At 44.8% G+C, this 24,240-nt stretch overlaps 1 protein-coding gene across 2 annotated transcripts in view; it reads left to right on the top strand.

Annotated features, from left to right (window-relative positions):
* Positions 1 to 24,240, top strand: part of LAMA5 (laminin subunit alpha 5) — a 196,881-nt gene that overhangs the window by 133,877 nt on the left and 38,764 nt on the right. For both annotated transcript variants that reach the window (XM_075350405.1, XM_075350404.1), the window contains 29 exons: positions 3,085 to 3,223; positions 6,857 to 6,999; positions 7,078 to 7,184; positions 7,582 to 7,735; positions 7,807 to 7,967; positions 8,046 to 8,154; positions 8,261 to 8,358; positions 8,441 to 8,609; positions 9,001 to 9,127; positions 9,500 to 9,639; positions 9,720 to 9,835; positions 10,092 to 10,300; positions 10,547 to 10,751; positions 11,015 to 11,159; positions 12,449 to 12,589; positions 12,671 to 12,829; positions 15,010 to 15,114; positions 15,205 to 15,288; positions 15,395 to 15,625; positions 16,983 to 17,093; positions 17,175 to 17,302; positions 17,388 to 17,468; positions 19,578 to 19,792; positions 20,004 to 20,104; positions 20,490 to 20,670; positions 20,860 to 21,003; positions 22,760 to 22,911; positions 22,992 to 23,102; positions 23,236 to 23,347. In XM_075350405.1, coding sequence (XP_075206520.1) covers positions 3,085 to 3,223; positions 6,857 to 6,999; positions 7,078 to 7,184; positions 7,582 to 7,735; positions 7,807 to 7,967; positions 8,046 to 8,154; positions 8,261 to 8,358; positions 8,441 to 8,609; positions 9,001 to 9,127; positions 9,500 to 9,639; positions 9,720 to 9,835; positions 10,092 to 10,300; positions 10,547 to 10,751; positions 11,015 to 11,159; positions 12,449 to 12,589; positions 12,671 to 12,829; positions 15,010 to 15,114; positions 15,205 to 15,288; positions 15,395 to 15,625; positions 16,983 to 17,093; positions 17,175 to 17,302; positions 17,388 to 17,468; positions 19,578 to 19,792; positions 20,004 to 20,104; positions 20,490 to 20,670; positions 20,860 to 21,003; positions 22,760 to 22,911; positions 22,992 to 23,102; positions 23,236 to 23,347 — 4,078 coding nt within the window. The remainder of the gene's footprint in view (positions 1 to 3,084; positions 3,224 to 6,856; positions 7,000 to 7,077; positions 7,185 to 7,581; positions 7,736 to 7,806; positions 7,968 to 8,045; positions 8,155 to 8,260; positions 8,359 to 8,440; positions 8,610 to 9,000; positions 9,128 to 9,499; positions 9,640 to 9,719; positions 9,836 to 10,091; positions 10,301 to 10,546; positions 10,752 to 11,014; positions 11,160 to 12,448; positions 12,590 to 12,670; positions 12,830 to 15,009; positions 15,115 to 15,204; positions 15,289 to 15,394; positions 15,626 to 16,982; positions 17,094 to 17,174; positions 17,303 to 17,387; positions 17,469 to 19,577; positions 19,793 to 20,003; positions 20,105 to 20,489; positions 20,671 to 20,859; positions 21,004 to 22,759; positions 22,912 to 22,991; positions 23,103 to 23,235; positions 23,348 to 24,240) is intronic.

The raw sequence follows: 24,240 nt of genomic DNA, 5'->3' as shown, positions 1-24,240 counted from the left end.
GACTTGTTCATCTTGGTTCTTTTAGAGACACAGCGAGGGGACTCCAACCACAGTCTCCCTCGTTTCCACTAACTGGGCCACACACACCCCACTTGACTGGCATCGGTTGAGCCCCCTTTTGAAAAAGAAAAAGATGCTTTGCATGAAGCACTCTCAAAAATACGCGTGCCTTTCCCGTCCCCTGGCTGACCCAGGGGAAGAAAAGTCCTCTGAGAGCCATGACTTGTTCATCTTGGTTCTTTTAGAGACACAGCGAGGGGACTCCAACCACAGTCTCCCTCGTTTCCACTAACTGAGCCACACACACCCCACTTGACTGGCATCGGTTGAGCCCCCTTTTGAAAAAGAAAAAGCTGCTTTGCATGAAGCACTCTCAAAAATACGCGTGCCTTTCCCGTCCCCTGGCTGACCCAGGGGAAGAAAAGTCCTCTGAGAGCCATGACTTGTTCATCTTGGTTCTTTTAGAGACACAGCGAGGGGACTCCAACCACAGTCTCCCTCGTTTCCACTAACTGGGCCACACACACCCCACTTGACTGGCATCGGTTGAGCCCCCTTTTGAAAAAGAAAAAGATGCTTTGCATGAAGCACTCTCAAAAATACGCGTGCCTTTCCCGTCCCCTGGCTGACCCAGGGGAAGAAAAGTCCTCTGAGAGCCATGACTTGTTCATCTTGGTTCTTTTAGAGACACAGCGAGGGGACTCCAACCACAGTCTCCCTCGTTTCCACTAACTGGGCCACACACACCCCACTTGACTGGCATCGGTTGAGCCCCCTTTTGAAAAAGAAAAAGATGCTTTGCATGAAGCACTCTCAAAAATACGCGTGCCTTTCCCGTCCCCTGGCTGACCCAGGGGAAGAAAAGTCCTCTGAGAGCCATGATTTGTTCATTTTGGTTCTTTTAGAAACACAGCGAGGAGACTCCAACCACAGTCTCCCTCGTTGCCACTAATTGGGCCACACACACCCCACTTGACAGACATCAGTTGATGCCCCTTTTCAAAATGAAAAAGATGCTTTGCATGAAGCACTCTCAAAAATACGCGTGCCTTTCCCGTCCCCTGGCTGACCCAGGGGAAGAAACGTCCTCTGAGAGCCATGACTTGTTCATCTTGGTTCTTTTAGAGACACAGCGAGGGGACTCCAACCACAGTCTCCCTCGTTTCCACTAACTGGGCCACACACACCCCTCTTGACTGACATCAGTTGATGCCCCTTTTCAAAAAGAAAAAGATGCTTTGCATGAAGCACTCTCAAAAATACGTGTGCCTTTCCCGTCCCCTGGCTGACCCAGGGGAAGAAACGTCCTCTGAGAGCCATGACTTGTTCATCTTGGTTCTTTTCGGAAACACAGCGAGGGGACTCCAACCACAGTCTCCCTCATTGCCACTAATTGGGCCACACACACCCCACTTGACTGGCATCGGTTGAGCCCCCTTTTGAAAAAGAAAAAGATGCTTTGCATGAAGCACTCTCAAAAATACGTGTGCCTTTCCCGTCCCCTGGCTGACCCAGGGGAAGAAAAGTCCTCTGAGAGCCATGTCCACATTGTCAGTGGACAGACACGTGTGCTTATCTGCCAGCAGACCCCCAGCAGCACTGAAGACAGGTTCCGAGAGAACGCTGGCTGCAGGACACGACAAGATCCCCAAGGCGTACGTGGCGAGCTCAGGCAATTTATCCAGATTGGAAGCCTAAAATGAGCAGGGCTCAAGTTGCACAATAATGGAATCGATGTTTCCTTGCATATACTCATATATCTGTGTGTCCTCCTCTTTTTCCTTGTCCAGCTGTTTTGTTTTCACATGAGTATATGTCCTTGTCACTTTCCCATGTGTTTGTGTTGTGTTGTGAGTTGTTTGTCACCTTTTGGACACCTTTGAGGGTGTTTTCTAGGTGTTTTTCTGTGTTTGTGATTGCCTGCCATTGTTTCCTATGCAGTTCGAGTTCGGTTCGTCGAACGTTCGACGAGCCGAACTCGAACGGGACCTCCGTTCGGCGAACCGGCCTCGAGCCGAACCGGGACCAGTTCGCTCATCTCTAGTCAACAGTAAAGAGAAGACTCCATGAAAGTAAATACAAAGGGTTCACATCTAGATGCAAACCATTCATCAATTCCAAAAATAGACAGGCCAGAGTTAAATTTGCTGAAAAACACCTCATGAAGCCAGCTCAGTTCTGGAAAAGTATTCTATGGACAGATGAGACAAAGATCAACCTGTACCAGAATGATGGGAAGAAAAAAGTTTGGAGAAGAAAGGGAACGGCACATGATCCAAGGCACACCACATCCTCTGTAAAACATGGTGCAGGCAACGTGATGGCATGGGCATGCATGGCTTTCAATGGCACTGGGTCACTCGTGTTTATTGATGACATAACAGCAGACAAGAGTAGCCGGATGAATTCTGAAGTGTACAGGGATATACGTTCAGCCCAGATTCAGCCAAATGCCGCAAAGTTGATCGGACGGGGCTTCATAGTACAGATGGACAATGACCCCAAGCATACAGCCAAAGCTACCCAGGAGTTCATGAGTGCAAAAAAGTGGAACATTCTGCAATGGCCAAGTCAATCACCAGATCTTAACCCAATTGAGCATGCATTTCACTTGCTCAAATCCAGACTTAAGACGGAAAGACCCACAAACAAGCAAGACCTGAAGGCTGCGGCTGTAAAGGCCTGGCAAAGCATTAATAAGGAGGAAACCCAGCGTTTGGTGATGTCCATGGGTTCCAGACTTAAGGCAGTGATTGCCTCCAAAGGATTCGCAACAAAATATTGAAAATAAAAATATTTTGTTTGGGTTTGGTTTATTTGTCCAATTACTTTTGTCCTCCTAAAATGTGGAGTGTTTGTAAAGAAATGTGTACAATTCCTACAATTTCTATCAGACATTTTTGTTCAAACCTTCAAATTAAACGTTACAATCTGCACTTGAATTCTGTTGTAGAGGTTTCATTTCAAATCCAATGTGGTGGCATGCAGAGCCCAACTCGCGAAAATTGTCTCACTGTCCAAATATTTCTGGACCTAACTGTATATATTATGTTACTGATTATAAATATTCCCCTATATTCGCAGCCAAAGGTCATATTAACCATCAATGTGACTTCCCCTGACCTCTTCCGAGTGGTGTTCAGATATGTGAATCGCGGTGTGGACAGCATTTATGGAAAGGTATCACTCATTGAAGAGAAGAAGTTCAACGCTTGTGCCAATTGTAAGTATCTCCCGTTCAGTGACAAGTGGTACATTCCTCAGGGCAGACAGACAGGCTCTGTGGGCTTCAGAGTGTCTCATTAGGCAAGGCGAGGGGGTGGGAGAGTGAACACAAGATCGGCTGGTTGTCCTAGCCACAAATGTCATGGAAATGAAGCTGCTCTCATTTCCTACAGGATATATTTGTTCTGGAACGTAATTACATGGCTCATCTATCTCGCTGCCTGTAAAGAGCTTTGCTGCCTGGGAGACCAGCATTTGGAGACTCTTAGGATCATAGAACAACTGTGAAAATGAATTACTTGTGATAAACCTAAAACATTCAGCACACCTGCCTAAAGGGGAATCGCATGAGTAGCAATTCCCTCATATATGTCTGATGTTGATATTTATTCCTCTACATGTAGTAGTGGTCTAATAATAGAGCGTGGAAGTCTTGGGACATCCCTGCTGTCAGCCAGTCCGTAGCCATGAGATGTTTTACGACTGTGTCTCCTCCACTATGGTTAAAATGGAGACTGACAAAAAAAGTTGACCTGTGCTCTATAAGGCTATGTTCACACGTTGCTTTTTTGCAGATTTATCTCTGCAGGCAACACTTGCTCTCTTGGCATTAAAGAAGCTTCTTACAATACAAATACCGACTTTGGTGCAGATTCTATTTGTTGTTTGTCTATAGTACCGTATTTTTAGGTTTATAAGACGCCCTGGATTATAAGACGCACCCCAAATTTAGAGGAGGAAAATTGGAAGAAATATTTTTTAATGTTAAAATGAAGGTCTGTTTTATAATCCCAGTGTGTCTTAATCCTAATGCTTACCAGGGGGGAGCGGCGGTGGTGGAGGGGCTCAGGATGGTCACAGGAGGCAGGGTCAGCTATGCTGCGGGCTCAGAGGAGGAGGTGGCTTCTTAAGAGGGTCAGTGAATAGAGAGTCAGCAATACTGTGGCATCAAGGGGGGGCGCGGTGGCGGGCTGCGGGGGTGTCACTGCAGTGGAGCGACTCCTGCGGGTCATAGGACGGGGTGTCTGTGTGTCGCTGCGGCAGTGAGCGCCTGATCTGACTTCGGACTCCATTGAATCTCCCGCGATTGATGCGATGGACTTCAAGAAAATGGCCACGGTGGCGGCTCATGCTCAGAAATACCTCCATGGCCACTATCTTGAAGTTCATCGCGTCACTCTGCGCATGCGCCGCCTCCGCAGCCATTTTCATGAAGTTCATCGCGTCAACTGCGGGTGATTCAATAGATCCCGCAGTCAGATTAGTGACCCGCTGCTGCCGCGACACTGCAGGGCCACCCTCAGTATTGCCGACCCTGCCTCCTATGACCCCGATCCACCACCGCCTCCCTGGTAAGCCATATCCGCATTGTAAGACGCACCCCCATTTTACCCCCAATTTTGGGGGAAAAAGTGCATCTTACAATCTGGAAAATACGGTACATGTTTAACCCTAGAACGCATACCTGGGGCCTCGCAGGCCTGCTGGGTCACTTGTTTTCTATGGTAGATTTCTATAGTTGCGTGTTCTAGGGTTAATAAAGTTTCACCAACCAAAAAAAAACAGCATCTAAAGATCTCACTGAACAGCTCTTCCACTGTATTATCAGATCACAATAATGGAGGTAAGTGGAGGACCCGATATGTTACCACATCTCATTGATTTCAGTGGAAACCATGTAATGCTTCATTTCTCCTGTGGGGGCGCTGTTGGTAAATTGTATCTGCTGTCACTTTTTTCGTAGACTCCATTGTGTTGTTATCATGTCATCAGGTGGAGAAACACATCATCTCCACTATTCATAGTATCATAGTATCATAGTTTTTAAGGTTGAAGGGAGACTCTAAGTCCATCTAGTTCAACCTGTAGCCTAACATGTTGATCCAGAGGAAGGCAAAAAAACCCCAATGTGGCAAACAAGTTCCAATGGGGAAAAAATTTCCTTCCTGACTCCACATCCGGCAATCAGACTAGTTCCCTGGATCAATACACTGTCATAAAATCTAATATACATAACTGGTAATATTACATTTTTCAAGAAAGGCGTCCAGGCTCTGCTTAAATGTTAGTAGTGAATCACTCATTACAACATCATGTGGCAGAGAGTTCCATAGTCTCACTGCTCGTACAGTAAAGAATCCTCGTCTGTGATTATGATTAAACCTTCTTTCCTCAAGACGTAGTGGATGCCCCCGTGTTCCAGTCGCAGGCCTTGGTGTAAAAAGATCTTTGGAAAGGTCTCTGTACTGTCCCCTCATATATTTATACATTGTGATTAGATCCCCCCTAAGCCTTCGTTTTTCCAAACTAAATAACCCCAAGTTTAATAACCTGTCTTGGTATTGCAGCCCACCCATTCCTCTAATAATCTTGGTGGCTCTTCTCTGCACCCTCTCTAGTTCAGCTATGTCCTTCTTATATATCGGTGACCAGAATTGTACACAGTATTCTAAGTGTGGTCGCACTAGTGACTTGTACAGAGGTAGAACTATATTTTTTTCATGAACACTTATACCTCTTTTAATACATCCCATTATTTTATTAGCCCTGGCAGCAGCTGCCTGACACTGTCCACTAAAGTGAAGTTTACCATCCACCAATACACCCAAGTCTTTTTCTGTGTCTGTTTTACCCAGTGTTCTACGATTAAGTACATAATCATAAATGTTATTTCCTCTACCCAAGTGCATGACCTTACATTTATCTACATTAAACTTCAATTGCCACTTCTCAGCCCAATCCTCCAATTTACATAAATCTCCCTGTAATATAAAATTATCCTCCTCTGTATTGATTACCCTGCAGAGTTTAGTATCATCTGCAAATATTGAAATTCTACTCCGCATGCCCCCAACAAGGTCATTTATAAATATGTTGAAAAGAAGTGGGCCCAATACTGACCCCTGTGGTACCCCACTATGAACTGAGACCCAGTCCGAGTACGTACCATTAATAACCCTATTGATTCTTAGGGCTTTGCTTTATGGCATTTACCGCAAAGTATAAATGACAGGTTCACTTTTATTATGTCACTGTTAAATTTATATAGTTTTTATGTGTTTTTTTTCTTTTTTTGGACAACAAAATCCCTCCTTTTTTAAAAAAAATAAAATATTTATTTCTGGGTTGCTTATTAAATCACGCAAAACACCTATTTTACACATTGACCAAGCTGTGTGAGGGCTTGTTCTTTGTGGATTTGTACTATTCATTGGTGTCACATTGGGGTACATATACGTTTCTATCTCTTTTTATATGCTGGGTTTTTATTGAGGCCAGACAAACAATAAATCAAATTTGTATTTTGTTTTTTAATTAATTATTTTTTTTTCTGTCAGATTATTACAAATGAGGCAATAAAAGTGTAGTTTTTATATTATTTTTTTTTTATTGGTTTCTTATGAGAATTGCACAAAACAGAGTTGTAAGAAAAGACACCCCAGGATTGTGATACCATTGGGAACACGATAATTGGCCAGGACAGACATAGGACACATCCTCATGAAGCTTTATATACATGGAGATTTAAAATCCCAATAATATCAGATCCTATGGCAGCGTCATACTAGCAGCTGGGACCACTACATGGTTGTAAGATCATGAGATTATTCTGATCCTTTTGCCCTTGTAGGTTCTGAACAGATCAAACAGATCGTGTTTCCTCCCAGCAAAGACCCGGCCTTTGTCACTGTCCCACATGGAAGTTTCGGAGAACCCTTTGTCCTAAATCCCAACACGTGGTCTGTAGTGATAGAGGTGGAGGACGTGCTTCTGGTGAGACCTGGGGTTCTTCACATATGGTCGATCCTTTGGGTTGAGTCTTTGCTTCTCATACAGTTTTTTCTTCCTTAGGATTACTTCGTCCTGCTTCCCAGTGCTTACTATGAGGCTCCGATCCTTCAGGTGAAAGTGACCGAAGCCTGCACCTATTCACCCTCCCAGGAGAAGAGCAATCAAAAGTAAGAAACACACGTAATTTATGATGTACCCAATTAAGATGCACCCATGTGACAAGTGATGGAGTCACGCAGACCTTCATCATGCGGGAAAAATGTGCGTGTTGTACCTCAAATTGCCAAGTGGCAAAAAAGCCAGTTTTAGAAATCATGTTGAAATCCTCTGTAAAAAATCCACTTGTACCATTTGGCAAATTGAGCTCTGATTTGTGGTGCAGCAATTGTTTAGATAGTCACCATCATGCACTATAGGATCTGTATAGACTATATAGTTATATCTATATATATATATATATATATATATATATATATATATATATATATATATATATATATATATATGTGCATGCATCACCAAGATTACATAGAGGATGATGTAAACTTCCATTATGTGTTCCAGTTGCCTTTTGTACAAATACCTCTCTCTGGATGAATTTCCATCATCAGAAGGCATTGAAGGAGTCTGCCGTATGGATAACAGCCTTCCACGACCATGTCAGACTGAGCAGATCACCCCTCGACATCCACCACTCATAGGATGCTATGGAAGTGATGTAAGTGTGGTGCCATCGCTTCTTGTAGGTGGTCGACCCTGTAAACACTGACGTTTGACATTTTCTTTTAGATTGATGTCTTGTTCCACCTGCCGGTCCCCCACCCAGGTCGTTACGCCATTGTTGTTGAATATGCCAATGAGGAAGACCTTCAGACCACCAATGTAGCAGTGACCTCTGCCCAGATCCCTCCACAGCAGGGAACCTTCACCTTCTACCCTTGCAAGTTCAGGTCAGTCAACATTCTGAGGAGTCCTGTTTCTTCTGGTAACCATTTCATGTCATGACTTGAATCCCATGTGTTTTTCAGCTTTTTGTGCCGTGGGGTGGCTTTGGATTCCCAGCAGAAGGTGGCCTTTTTTGATCTCAACACTGAAGTCACCATTCGTTTCTCAGCAGACAGGACACAACTGCACTTGGTGAGTCTTGTTGAAGGAGTCACTGTCACCAACTTGTCTCCAATTTTCACTCATGACTACATAGAATCCAGGCTTCATGGCAATTCTTGGTCTGTTTCTCTTTTAGGGTAAGATCTTCTTAATCCCTGCTGATCAGTACACCATGGAGTACATAGAGCCAAGAGCTCATTGCATTGCTGTTCATGGGTCCTTCAACCCTAGCAGGTACCGTCAGGTGGTCACATTTTGAATGGCAAATTCACTCCTTATCCATGGCTGCTTTCTCACCTGATATCCTTGTCCACAGTGGTTCTTGCACCCCATCAAGATTCCATAAACCATCTCAGTCTGTGTTGCTGACCGAGGGGAAGATTACGACAAATGGCAACAATGGCCAGAAGGTGCCATCCCTCCCTGCATCATTGCCTCCAACAGCTGTAGATGCTACTAAGCTGATCCGCTTGCAGCCTCCAGAGGTGAGGGATTAGTGTATATATATAAAATATGTAAGGGTTATATTTGGCATTTCATAAAATATGAGCCTGTCTCATTTATTTCTTTAGCTACACATTGATTATGGGTAGAAGCTTATTGGAACAGAGATATAGCTTGAAATTCCTGGGTCCATTTTGTATTTAGGTCCCCCCAGGTCCAGCTCTGTAGGTTTTTCAGAATGTCAGAGAGCTACCTGGGCCCTTTCAAGCACCAGAACCCATTGAAGACCCTGCACTACTAAAACTAAACCCCTGCACCACAATTACCCTAATTTATGTACATGCTTTACAGTTCATACACACATAACATAAGATATACATTTTTACTTTGATATGTGATGTTCTTTTTATTTCTTCCGCCGTTCTCATCCAGACGGAGGTGACCTATAATAGCCATGTTCAGACCCCTGGACGTTACGCCTTCATTATCCACTACTATCAACCTTTACAACCCTCATTTACTGTTGAAGTTCAAGTCCATGGAGGACGTGTTTGGCGAGGTGAGAATTCGAGAAGTTACATGGCGAAATGAAATCTGTAACAATCTAATAAGATATGATGCAAATTGATTTGCAGGACTCAGCCATGTCAGGAATCTGTTGCCACGCCATGGGAGCTATGCAAACCACCTCTTACCTGATGGCATCCTTGGTTCCTCTTTTGGTTAGTCGGCCTGGCACAATGTTATTGTCATGGATGGCGCATATGTAACATTGCTGACTCATCAAAAGAAAAGGCATGGATGCTGGCTGGTAGGAGGTGCTTTGCAGGACTACAGTCCGACGGACATTGGCCTTTGGACCTGACTATGAGAATCAATTTGCACCATCTTTAATTCTAAGGTTGTATATCTGCCCTACTTCTTCTCCTAGGTTTAGCCAATGCCACATTCTGCCCCCATGGTTATGGGTGTCGGAGCTTGGTCCTGTCTGAAGATAAGGCCATACTAGATATTAGTGATAATGACCTGACCGTCACCATTCACGTCCCCGATGGCAAGATAATCTGGCTGGTAAGTGACTTGTGGTTTTCTTGTGTCATCTGCTTGGTTGTCCAGGCTGACACTGTCTCATCCTGGATCTCTATTATTAGGAGTATGTCCTGGTCATTCCTGAGGACAGTTACAGCTCCAGTTACCTGGTGGAGGAGCCTCTTGACAAATCTTACAACTTTATCAGTCAGTGTGGATCCAACAGTTTCCAGAGCAAGTATGTCTCCTTATCTGTCTTCACTTGTGTACAACTACAAGTCCCAGAATGTTCAGCAGACTGTTTAATAAGAATCAGCTTGAGTGCGACAGATTAGAGACCACTGATTTATTATATAGAGGCCATTTTCATAGCAACTTTCTCCTCTTTAAAATTATAGGGACTTACGAAAAGTGTTGTCCATCCTATCTTTTTAGTAAGAAGTTTGTAAATGTTCTTCTTATTTTTTTTTATTTTTTCCTATGTTTTGCTCCAGCCCAGCCACCTCTAAATTCTGCAGAGATGCTGCGATCTCACTGTCCCTCTTCTACAACAATGGGGCCCAGTCCTGCAACTGTCACGAAGCCGGCTCTTTGAGCACGACGTGTGAGCCATATGGAGGCCAGTGCTCCTGCAAGCCCAACGTGATCGGACGAGATTGTTCCCGCTGTGCTACAGGATTCTGGGGATTTCCTGACTGCAGATGTAAGTTCTTTATTCCTCAAGAACAATGATGAGCAAGCAAAGTGCAGCAATACAGGGGAAGACATCGACATAAGTAACCAACCATCACAATAAGACCTCGGGGGGAGATGTCCAGTGTTCTGTCTATACATGTGCCCATTCATTGATGGCACAAAAGATGTTGATCTTTTCTTTGCCCAGTGATTAAGTGTAAAGGCATTCCCTACATTGCACTGAGTAATGCTATACCCATCTTCTCCTTCTTAGCCTGCGAGTGTGGACCTCGTCTCTGCGATGAAGTGACCGGACAGTGCATTTGCCCGCCGCGCACAGTGATACCCGAGTGCACAGCATGCCAACCGCAAACATTTGGCTGTCACCCCCTGGTGGGTTGTGAGGAGTGTGACTGCTCCGAGATTGGACTGCAGAACATAACCCAACCAGGATGTGACATCCAGACTGGACAGTGCACGTAAGTGACAGCGCCGCCATGACATGGAGAAATCCAGAATTTTTGGCTCTATCTAATCATGTCAAGTTTGTTGCTTTACTTCATGTTGTTTTTAGGTTCCATCATTTCTAAATAATCTAGTCCCATCCAAAAGCTACAGTCCTATTGATTGTGTTTGCCCTGTAAAGCTTGTCTATACTTCCCTGTTAGACACGTAATATGACATCTTAGCTCTGTAGTGCTCTGCTCTACGGTTCTGGAAAAAAAATCATTTTCTCTTTCAGGTGTAAACCAAACATAATGGGACGCCGTTGTGAAAAATGCGCACCTGGTTTTTATGGATACCCCAACTGCAGACACTGTGAATGCAACCGGGCAGGAACTGAGCAAAGTATATGTGATCCTGTCACAGGGCAGTGTCTCTGCAAGGTATGGGATTGTATTAAGGCCGGAGTATGGACTATTTTGCATGGATTGGCCGCAGGCCTCCTGACCCTTAACCGGAACCTATCACCAGGTTTTTACCTTGTGAGCTGCGGCCACCATCAGTGAGCCCTTTTATACAGCATTCTAGAATACTGTATATAAGAGCCCAGGCTGCTCTGTAGAACGTAAAAAAGCACTTTTATTATACTCACCTAGAGTGTGGTCCGTTCCAGTGTGTGCCGCTGCTCTCCGGTCCGGTGCCTCCTCTCTGCGACTATCTCTGTCCTCCTTCTTCTGATGCCCATGTGCATGACGCATCCCACGTCATCCACACTAGCCAGCATTGCTCTCCTGCAGAGGTGCACTTTGATCTGCCCTGCTCAGGACAGATCAAAGTATTGTAGTGTGCATGCAGGGGCAGTCTTTAACCTTTCTTCGCGCCTGTGCATTACAGTACTTTGATCTGCCCGCAGTAGAGAAGATCAAAGTGCATCTGCGCAGGACCAGAATGCTGGCCTGGGCTGGATAGAAGGAGGGCAAAGATCACAGCAGAGAGGAAGCTCCAGACTGGAGAGCAGTGGCACCCATCAGACCGAGCTGCCCCTTAGGTTCCTTTTAACTTGGCAGCTTCAGATGTACCTACAAAGAGGCTGTTGAGTTTGGGTCAGAAGATTTGCGGCCAGTCAGTGAATCACAGACTATACCATACGATGTACAAATGTAGCTTAACTGTAATGAAATACATTCAAGGTTGTCCACTTTGGAAATCTCAATTTGTTAGAAGGGCCTGCCAAAAATAAGCTGTTTGCGGTGTGTCCTTACTGGGACTCCTAGGACTAGGTTGTGATCTGTGGGCTGACTTGGCAGTAAGTGTTAACTGTCCCTGCAGCACTGCAGGAAGTGAGGCATTGCACAGGGGCCATTTATATCACTGGCTTTTGTGAGTAAAGCAGGTCTAACAACGTCATCCAGAGCAAGAGGTGCACTTTGTGACACCTCTACCCCAAAAAAGAACCCTGAACAGAGGACCTCTGTATTCGGGTGTATGGATATATATAATAAACCCCTAATCTCAAGTGCTTTATCAGTAATAGACAACTTACTGTGGTTACCTAATTCCAGAGCTGGCGAGTGATGTACATATTTGCATCCTCAAAGATGCTGTAGTGAAAAAGTTGGTATTTACGGTACTCCCAGCACTTGGGTGATACATCAACATCCCACAGTGTGGTGGTTACACATCTGAATGGCTGCATTGAAATCCCTTTAAATGATTTATTTTATGTATGTAGGAAAATGTTGAAGGCCGTAACTGTGAGCAGTGTCGCTTGGGCACTTTCTTCCTGGATGCTGACAATCCTAAAGGGTGCACCCGCTGCTTCTGTTTTGGAGCCACCGATCGCTGCCACACTGGATCCAAGTTCCGTACTCAGGTAAGGGACACCCTGTACACTGATGTACCCCCATACCTCTACTTCTCCACACTTCTTTGCCTCATTTTTGATATCTTTCAGTTCAGTGACATGAGGGGATGGATTCTGGTTGGAGGAGATCGCCAGGAAGTGGAGATCACACAACTTTCTGGAGGTCTCATTGAGGCTGATCTGAGTGACGTTCCAGATGTCTACCAGGAATTTTACTGGCATGCACCACGCAGCTACCTCGGAGACCGGGTGAGCTTAGGGCGATTCTGCAGCTGTTTATTATTCATTTTGTGATTGAATTTCTTTATCCTTTCACTGTCATGTACACATGTAATTAATTATGACTATAGATGTTTGCCGCAGCTAAAATATAGGGACTAGTGCTTAACTCTAAAAACAAACAAACAAAAAAAAAAACAACATAACATTAGTTGTCCCATATCAGAATCAAAGCTCTGGGTGCAATATTTGGGGAGCAGCAATTGTATAAAGCCATCAGGAATAGCTTTACTTCACGGTTCAGTGTCTGCATGGAGGGGATGAGCTTGTGAGAGCATGAAGAACGGTCATAGTCTGTTGCTGCCATCTCTCCCCTGTACAGCCTGCTGTCACCCTACTGGAGGAATAGGGGAACTTTTCATTATGTTATCACCCCTATTACTGTGCAGCCTTCCATAACTTCAGGTGAACTATAAATTACATTTACACTAAGAGATTATTAAGCTCAGTTCATGTTAATATTTCAGTGTAAACAGGCTGCCGATCACCCAATGAACAAGCAAAAAACTACTGAACAGGTGAAATGATCTTTTGTGCAATGCAAAAGATCATCGTTCTCAGTGGTGTATCATCCTAAGTGATCAGGGCTCTCACTGCCAAGAACTATTGCAGCCTATGTGCTCTGAGCATAGAGTCTCGTAGATCACTCCGTGCACATGTTTATTGTGGTCTGGCCATGTACACAAGCTATTAAACGACTGATCGAAAACTTACAGGAACCTTTCTTCATATTTCCCCCCCCTGTTATCAATCCCAGCCTGTTATTTTCTTCTCTTCCTTATACAGTCTTAGGTTTTGTGGATACAGGAACTTTTGTTCATATTATCACCCCTCTTACTAATCAGTCATTACCTATGCCCTCTGAGTAACCCACTTAGGGGATGTTATACTATTACTACTATTTACTATTTACTCAACTATACTTATTACTAGATGGTGGCCTGATTCTAACGCATCGGGTATTCTAGAATTTATTGTGTAGTTAATGTATGGAGTGGTGGTTTGTGTGTTCCGGTGTGTGTATGTTTGTGTTGGGCTGTGTGGGAGTCGTGGTGTGTGTGTGGCTTCATTTCCCGCTGGCCATGAATAGTAGTGATTGGCTCATGAGCACTCTGGGACGCAGCTCTCCCACTAACCACTGATGAATGCTGGTTACTTAAATATTAACACTGCAGTGAATGTTAAGTAGCCGCTCATGAATAGTAATGAGCAGCTCATAAATAGTAATGAGCAGCTCCTTAACATTCACAGCAGTGTTAATATTTAAGTAGCCATGTGCTTCCCCTGCATTTATCGTTGGTTAGTGGGAGAGCTGCGTCCCGGAATGCTGGGTTCCTAGTGCGCCGCAGCTGCGTCTCCTGTCCCCGTCCCTCTATGTGTCTCTGTGGCTTGGGGAAGCCCTGCGATGCCGCAGCTGCGTCTCCTCCGGTCCCCGTCCCTCTGTGTCATAGTTAGGTCACTGACCTGCGCTTTGGGCTTCCTGTGAGTCGGGCTTACTGTGCTGCGTCGCGTCGGGTGTAGGGACTTCCATGGCGGTGTCCCTTGTACCTGTCCGCCGGCTGCGTCGTGGCATTGTCAGGGTTTGGCGAGTAGGCGTGTTCTAATTGAACGGTCGGCGCTGCTAATTGGGTGTGGGTAGAGTAAGGTGTGGGTGTGTGGGGGGTGTGATGCAGGGCCGCTGGTGATTGGGTGAGGGCGGAGTGAGGGGTGGGTGTGGGGGGGTGTTCGGCCTGTTGGAGCTGTGTGGGCATGGTTTAGGCGGTTTCAGCGTATGACGTAATTTCTTGGACAGACAGACAGAGAGACAGAGTAGGGCAATTATATATATAGATACTAAATAACCTAACCTATAGGATGAGCATCCCCTGCACCTAACAGGACATTTGGACAACAGCTAACATGTTTTTTTCATCTGCATGGCAGAGATTCTGGTTTTATTTATTTCTGGTGAATATGCAAAGATATGTGTATGTACTGTAGGTGTTAGAAACATGCATGTAGTCTGCACATTCTGACTTTTATTTTGAGGTTGTTGGTTAACCCACAATTTCTGTGGCTCAGACTTTTAGCTTTTATGAAAAATTTCATGGGAGGCTACCACTTTTGTAAACTGCTCCATGGCATTTAATAATTTTATTCTTTGATTGTAGGTTTCTTCTTATGGTGGGTTGCTGAGGTACGAGCTGAACTCTGAAGCCATCCGAGGAGATCAGATCTACATTCCTGTGGAGCAGAGACCAGACATTATACTGAAGGTATAGGGCACAAGCACAACTTATTTTGGATATTTTTTTTTCAGATTTAATAGCAACCTAAATTGAGATGTTTTGTGTCCTTTTCTATAGGGGAACCAGATGAGTATTGCCTATCTGGAACCAAAATACCCTCTACCTGGAGACATTCACCAAGGCCAAGTTCAACTGATAGAGGTGAGTCTTGGTGATGTCAGCCTGAGAGAGCACAATACTGACCTCTAGTATCTGGCTAGACTGATGATCTGAATCCATAATTGTCCCTTGTTCCTTTGGTTTACAGAGTAACTTCATTCACATCGGGACTAATTATCCTGTATCTCGTGAAGACATCATGATGGTTTTGGCAAACTTAGAGGCGTTGCACATTCGAGCGTTAAATTCCCAGTCCTCCTTGATGGTGTCCCTGCGCCAGGTTGTTTTGGAGATAGGTCAGGGGACAGTTGTTGGAGTGAGGGCCAGCAATGTGGAGCTGTGTATGTGCCCTGCCAACTACCGGGGCGACTCCTGTCAGGTACCTAAAGAGTTTCTCAATATTGCCAAACACCCGACACCAAAATTACTACCCTGTTGCCTTGATTCATCTTACCAGAGTGATAGGTGGCTTCTTGCTTCTCACTGCTAAACCACATCATTAGGAGACACGGGTTAAAAGAAGGGCCTGAAGGCTTATAGCAATATAACTGAAGGCTCTAGCGCTAGGGAGAGGGGAGCAATCATCTGAGTCTGATCTCTGTACTCCATAATCATCTGAGTCTGATCTCTGTACTCCATAACGCCCCTAGACGGTTCCCCCCTGTACGCCTTGAAGTGCCTAGACCCTTGCTGGCCCTGAACTCACCTTGATTAGTGAAGGCCAGCGAGATGCTAGCCTCGCCACTGCAACACAAGGAAGGTAATAGAAACAGGTGGGGAAAGACATATACTGTAAATAAAACTCAATGGCTTCTCCAGCAGGAACTTCTCAGCTGCAACTGAAGCTACACCTCAGCTTCTTCAGAGATTGGCTCCTTCAAAGTGGACAGCATAGATATGAACTATAGACGGCATAGGGAGGAATGAGGAGTGGATACTCAGGTTACACCATCTGTTAGATTGCAGCAGGATAGGAAAGAACCTTAACCCCTTCAGCACTGGATGGAATTAAACTCAGGATAAACTACGAGTGGGCACTAAAGAGGATCTGTGATCAACTATATGATGTCCCCTTCTGAACCCAGACCTCCCCCACCTTGAGATCACATTAGGCCGTGACAACAAAAATACTTGTATAATAAAACCATCCTACAACAGTACCTCTATAGTAAAGTCATCCAACAACCAGCCCTTTTAGCATAAACATTCCTTACAGTGCCCCCTATAGCTGAGCCATCCTACAATAGTCCCTCGTATAACATAGCTCATGTAACACCAGTGCTCCTTATAACAGAGCCATTCAACAACAGTGTCCCTTAAGTAAAACCAACAGCACCCCCTTAGCACAGTCATCTAACAGTGCCCCTATTGCTGAGCCATTCAACACCATCACCCTTATAGCAAAGCCATCCAAAATGTTGCCTGTATAGTAGAGCCATTTAACAACATCGCCCTGTAGCAGAACCTTCAAACAACTGTGCCCCTATAGCAGAGCCATCCGTCATTACTCTTATACCACTGCCCTCCTGCAGCAGCGGAAGAGGGCATACGTCTGTGACAGAATTATGCAGACATTTCATATACACCTTAGAGCTATGGTGAGCACACGCTAAGATAGGCATATCACAGGTTGAGAACTATGCATTAATGGGGGAATACATGTCTTTCATATAAGATATCCAATATTTGGTCTAGCCTGTCACCCGTTAATGAATATTTCATTTCTTTTATGACAGGAATGTGCCCCTGGATTTTACCGGGACAAGGGTCTCTTCTTAGGCAAGTGTGTGCCCTGTAACTGCGGTGGGCATTCTGACCAGTGCTTACCAGGGACTGGCACGTGCGTGGTAAGATTTTATCTTCAATGTTTCCCATTCAGAGCAGCAATGTTCCTCTCTACGCCTTTAACACCCAACTTATTATACCAGAAATGCCAACACAACACTGAGGGTGACCAGTGTGAGCGCTGTAAAGAAGGCTTTGTGTCCAATGGCACCATGGGTGGAGTGTTGCATTGTGTCGCCTGTCCTTGCCCACTTTCTGTGGCATCTAACAAGTAAGTGCCATTTGTTAGTGTTGTATAGTGTCAAGTCTCAGATGTCACCTCATCTTCACCTGCACAATTTTTTGGGTGCCCACAGTTTTGCCATTGGATGTGTGCAGAGGGGTCCATCTACGCAGTGTCTCTGCAAGCCGGGTTACGCTGGGGCAAAGTGTGAGCGGTAAGTGATAATGGCTTTCACATCTGAATGGTTATCTGTTAGCCACCATGTTGGCTACAACGCAGCTCTCCACTGTCTATAGATGACCTGAAGGGGCTTGTGCAGTCTTTCTAACAGGAAGTGAAGCTTAAATGTTGTAAAATTATATATACTTTCTGATACACATTGTGACTTTCAAGATCTCTGCTTGCAGTTATTTGGTGAAACATTCTTACAGTCTGTGGTCAAAAAGCCTGGACTAATGTGGTGCTGCTTACACTGCCGGTGCGTGCACTACAGAGACATGACACTGGTACAGTGTAACAAGCCATTCATCTGTGTAACAAGCCATCCGTCTGTGGAGCAAGCCATGGATCAGTGTAAATCTGTGTAACAAGCCATCCCTCTGTGTAACAAGCCATCCCTCTGTGTAACAAGCCATCCATCTGTGTAACAAGCCATCCCTCTGTGTAACAAACCATGCATCTGTGTAACAAGCCATCCGTCTGTGGAGCAAGCCATCCGTCTGTGGAGCAAGCCATCCGTCTGTGGAGCAAGCCATCCGTCTGTGGAGCAAGCCATGCATCTGTGTAACAAACCATGCATCTGTCTAACAAGCCATGTATCTGTCTAACAAGCCATCCCTCTTTGTAACAAGCCATGCATCTGTGTAACAAGCCATGCATCTGTGTAACAAGCCATGCATCCATGTAACAAGCCATGCATCTGTGTAACAAGCCATGCATCTGTCTAACAAGCCAAGTATCTGTCTAACAAGCCATCCCTCTTTGTAACAAGCCATGCATCTGTGTAACAAGCCATGCATCTGTGTAATAAGCCATGCATCTGTGTAACAAGCCATGCATCCATGTAACAAGCCATGCATCCATGTAACAAGCCATGCATCTGTGTAACAAGCCATGCATCTGTGTAATAAGCCATGCATCTGTGTAACAAGCCATGTATCCGTGTAACATGCCATGCATCCATGTAACAAGCCATGCATCTGTGTAACAAGCCATGTATCCGTGTAACAAGCCATGTATCCGTGTAACAAGCCATGCATCTGTGTAACAAGCCATGCATCTGTGTAATAAGCCATGCATCTGTGTAACAAGCCATGCATCTGTGTAATAAGCCATGCATCTGTGTAACAAGCCATGCATCTGTGTAATAAGGCATGCATCTGTGCAACGAGCCATGCATCCATGTAACAAGCCATGCATCCATGTAACAAGCCACGCATCTGTGTAATAAGCCATGCATCCATGTAACAAGCCATGCATCTGTGTAATAAGCCATGCATCCGTGTGAGCAGCTTGTTAAGGCCGGTGTCACACTTGTGATTGTCTTGAGTGTATCTCGCTGTGCATCACCCGTCATGGACACTCTCCGGACAGGAGCATCTCAGCTGCATACTGTTGTATGTTGTATGTTGTACTGTTGTGTTGTTGTATGCAACTGACCCGCTCCTGTGAGGAGAGTGTGAGTCCATGACGGGTGATGCACAGCGAGACTCGCGCGAGGTACACGAGAGGCAATCACAAGTGGGACACTGGTACCGGCAAGTTTCTCCACCTTCTCCATTCTGTCAGTCTGATCTTTTGCACAGACCCATAGAATTGAATTGCCGAGTGTGATCCGATTCTTGGAGGCAAATCATGCATGCTGTGATTTATTTTTTTTTAGTCCGAGGAAAAAATCAGACATGTTCTGCCTGAATAATGATGTTTTGTCAGATCACACTTTGGATGTGGCACACTCCAGTACAGTGTTAATAATGTACAATAGCATTGCGGCAAGCTCCAGTCACATGCTCCGGTCACATGACAGCATCTGACCGGAGGTTGCTGTGATGCCATTGTACTGTATACACTGTACTGTACTGCGCCAGATCCGTCAATCCGGCGAAATGCCGGATGTGTGAAACGGCCCTTAGAGATCACATTTTCAGCCTCTATGGAGACAGGAATGAATGGTTCTATTCACTGACAGAAAGTAAAGATCTTGAAAATCCTAGCTAGATAATCATTAGAAAAAAAATACAGAAGGGAAATAAAAGTGTTTATATATATTTTTATTTCAAGTCCCCATGAATTGAACTTGTTCCTCTTTCTTCTCCAATATTAGCTGCGCTCCTGGTTATTACGGGAATCCTATGGTGATTGGAAGCTCTTGTTTGCCCTGCAATTGTAATGGGAACACAGACTCCAACATGCTGTTCAATGAGTGCGATCCTCTACTCGGGACATGTTCTGGCTGCATGTTTAACACCGCCGGTCCGCACTGCGAGGCGTGTGCCCCGGGCTTCTATGGGGACGCCATAGGCGCTAAAAACTGCACCCGTAAGTGCCATATAATGACCGCCTTATTCCAGACTTCTATAGTAGAGAATAACCCTCCTTACTATATCCTCCTGGCACAAGTGAATGGCTCGTTACAAGTCATACGACACACTGTAACAAACCATCCGCCTGGGTCAGGTGTCGTGGGCACCAGTTGGTGATTTGGGGATGTATTTAGGTCCTATGTGTCACAATATATTTTGTTCTCTAGGTTGTAGTTGTTCTCCTTGTGGAACGGACACATGTCACCCAAGAAATGGAAGATGTCTATGCAAATCTGGAGTGACAGGCCCGACCTGTAACCGCTGCGAGGTAATCCACTGGACACAAGCGGCAACCATCAATGGCTGTCTACTATTAAGCACTATGGCTTGCATGACTGGTCCTTTAGTGATCCTAAAGTGCAGGTTGTATTATGCTCCAGAGCTGCATTCACAAGTCTGCTGTTATTGGAAACCAGTTTGCCATCAGACACCACTCTTATCTGAGCCCCCCCAATGTAGTGGGACATGGTTAATATTTCCCACAATGCAGATCACCAAATCAAAAACTGTGCATATGATGAGCATTCAGGGAATACTAAAATTTCAGCTCTGAAGCCTGCAAGACTGTGAATGCAGTTGTGGCTGTTGCAACTTTTTGTATTCAATAACTGCCATTTTCTAGTCTTATAAAGTCTTATTTTTTAATCCTTTAGGAGGGCTATTATGGATTTGACACATGCTCAGGGTGTCAGAGATGTAGCTGTGGTGAAGGTTCAACTAGTTCAACCTGCGACCCCCAAACTGGTCAATGTCACTGTCTCCCCGGCGTAACAGGTTCCCGCTGCCAGCAGTGTGCTCCTGGGTATTGGAGCTTTGGTCCTCGTGGCTGCACAAGTAAGAGATGTTCATAGATTATGGGTCTCCAACCATCAGTGCTTCCGCTGATGGAAAACTACAACTCCCAGCTTTTCCAGACCATGTGCATCTATCAGTGCATGCTGGGTGTTGTAGTTTTGCAGGTTTGGGAATATCTGGATATAATGTATTTCCATTCACGACACAACCTTGTATGTTCTTCCTTAGAATGCCATTGTAAAGGAGGCTCCTGTGACCCACGGACCGGAGAGTGTACATGTAGTGACGGGCTGACCGGGAAGCAATGTGACACCTGTAGCCGCCCGTACGAGGTACCGGTCAGCCATGGGCCAGAAGTGATGAAGTGCGAGCGTGAGTATTACCTGCTCTGTATTCTATGTGTAGTGGGGGTTTACATGAGAGCTTTGTAGACAGTGTATGAAGCCCGATGAGGGCTAGAGATTGGATGGGTCTGATGTGGTGGGCTGTGTGATTGGATGAAGCTTGTTTTCGGGTCTTTGTACATCCACACTAAAGATCCTCATACTGTAGACCGATAACGAGTTCAGACAACACTCTAGTGTTTGGGGGCTCTGGCCGACTGTCAAGGAAGATATTGAGCCTACATGTCTGATTTTTGACTGATGATCGCTTTGTTCTGCCGCCGTCAGATGTCAGATGGCAGTTCTCTCATAGAGTGCACAGGTGCACAGGACCAAGCAAGCACACCTGTGTAAAGGAGAGATGGCCAATATGGCTGCAGGATGGGAATTAAACGTATGCATTAACGGGGCCTCTTACTATAGTGATGAAGGTGGCGTTACCATGTACTCTGTATACATCAGTTGGAGAAAGTAGACTGGAGCCTCTAGTAGACATATAAGACTGAAAATTATGTAAAACAGAGCACACGGTGACTCAGGCTGTATCACTGCAGTTAAGGACCCCATCGGCGCATATCCCCAAATCCCATTCTCTTTGAACATAAGCCCCAATAAACCACTGAACAGAGGAAAAAATGCTGTATTATTGTGCCCTTACTGTCACGTACAGACTTGGGGAAGGTCCAGCGTGGGGCAAAATACACAACACAGAGGGATTTCACTACGACAAACACGGGGTACAACAGTGGGCCCTGATACTAGTGAAAGGGAAGATGGACACCTCCTTCACTTTCCTGCCGCTATACCCTGCAATCCTAGCCAGTCCCTATACAGGTTCCTCATCTGTCACTGAGCAGGAACCTTAAGCCGTAAGTGACCCTACAATAGTCCTGGCTAGTGAGTGGGTAGGTAAGGGACGCTCTCACCACTGCTGCAATAAAATACACCAGGGAAGGAAGACAAACAGGGGGAAACACAACGATAAACTGCTGCAGTCAGCACCAAGACTGCATCCACCACACCAACTTTAACAGAGGGTTTCAGCAGCTCCTTCCACCTCATGGCCCAGCATCCAAATGGCAAAGAATGATTGGGTATATAAAGGGAGTGGGCCCAAACTGCAAACATCTGACCCTACGACTGCCAAAGGAAAGGAAATCCATTTTATATTGAGAGTCTAAAATGGAAATGGCTCTCAAGTCCTGAATCTGTCACTACCCTCATAATACAGAGAGATAGGTATGACACTTACAGTCTCCATACCATGTAAATTATTTCTCTATGTTCTACCATTCTTCTATTGGTTAAGATTCTACCAAGCAGAGAGAAAAGACCCTGTTATGTGCGTTAGAAATGTAAAAACTGCTTTTTAATATCTTCTATCTAGAGATATAATAACTTCATTATAAAGGCCCAAAGCCTGAGTCTGTACTACTGGAAGGTGGAATATTCTCATGGCCATCTTGTATACATCTGAATAACCTAACACAACACTGTCTACATCCTTTGCGCTTTACACATCTTCAAGGCAACACTGCTTCTGACACAAATCATAAATGTCAGCCTCTCAGTAGTGCAGCCTCAGGCTTTGTGCCTTTAACGTAATTCAATCATATCAAATCCTAGTATTATGATATTAGAAAACAGCAGTTTAATGTCCACTAAGGTCCCTTTAGCCTGGGCTTGAGGTTAGAAATCTGTGAATGTCTCTTCTTGTGCTGAGTGTCTGTTTCCGCCTCCTGCAGCTTGTGATAGCTGTGTGGTGACGCTGCTGGAGGACCTGCAACGTCTGGCCGACTTTATTCCCAGCATCAGGGACAAACTCACCAACCTGAGCATCAGTTCCATTGCCTGGACCCGCCTAAGTGGCCTCAATGTCTCCATTGCGAATTTGACGGTAAGTCTGGAACATGCATTACTTTGAACGATAAGAAGATGGATATACAAACTATTATTTTATGCCCTTCTTCCTCGTAGGATCTGTGGCTCCAATATCAGAGCTCCATTAATGGTATAAAAGATAAAGCTGATGATCTAGAAGATGATACTTTTAGTCTTGCTCAAGACTTTGATGCACTGCAGGAGAAGGTGGGTGGTTAATTTCCACTTCTTGCCACAAAGGGGTGCTGCAACAATGTTCAAGCATATGTTAGAGGCAACCAGTTAATCACTGGATAATCATGACATAAATGGGTTCTCATATGGTCTTTACTTTCTCCAGGTGAATGCCACCAACAGAACAGCAATAAATATACAGAAAGCGTCTAAGGACACCAATCAGAAAGCAAAAGATGTGATGATCCAAGTGCAATCTCTATATAATGTTTCATTGGGTGAGATTTTATTTTACTTCTGTGCCGAACAGCAATGGTTTCACCATATCATGTGCTGATTCTTATTTTTGCTACCAGGACACTCCCATTTATGGAGTACCGCTATACAGTGTAGGTATGGTGCCGAAAACAACTGGAATTAGTGGCTATAGGTGTCCATACATGAGATCTCTCCCGAGACATGCACGCTCTTCTCAGCATAGCATGCATGTTTTCTTCATGGGATTGATGGGACTAAGCTGCTGCCAAAGACCTGGTGGTGTCTTATCTTTCCTGAGAACAAAATAAGAAATCAATCTGTCCTGTTCTTCAAATTTGGCTGACATTGATCTAATGTGCGTGAAGGACTAACAGCACTCTATAGTTTTCCAACATTACCCTATAGTGCTTCAACACCACTCTACACTTCTTAAACACCACCATAAAGTTATCAAATACTACTATACCACCATATAGTGTTGGACAATATCTAAATAATGCTATATCAATATTCATGTGAAGTACAGACCTGGGATGTCGACCCATCTGATTTGTCCTCTTCAGCAGGGGCGGTTCATGCACCCCAAAGAATGACCCCAAATAGTTACTCTTTCTCCAGTTTAGTTCTAAGTATTCTCCATTTTTAATATCCCCTACATGTAGGGAGCCAGGCAGTAAGTTTTCCCTGCAGCTCCTCCACAGGGGAAATGAATCATTACACAGTGCTTATTCACATCCAAGTGTTGTCTATGTAATGCCAGACAGGACAAGTCCTTTAGAGTCTGAGCTGCTCTTTGTAACCTTTCTCTACTCTGGGCAAGACATGAGAATTCTTGACACATCACTAATATAGTATATGAAAATGGTTTTACTAAACGCCTTTCAGATAATTGTATCCACTTTATGACTATAAT

The sequence above is a fragment of the Anomaloglossus baeobatrachus genome, chromosome 5 (assembly GCF_048569485.1).
Source record: "Anomaloglossus baeobatrachus isolate aAnoBae1 chromosome 5, aAnoBae1.hap1, whole genome shotgun sequence".
NCBI classification, from domain to species: domain Eukaryota; kingdom Metazoa; phylum Chordata; class Amphibia; order Anura; family Aromobatidae; genus Anomaloglossus; species Anomaloglossus baeobatrachus.
This window is presented reverse-complemented; position numbering and strand designations above follow the sequence as displayed.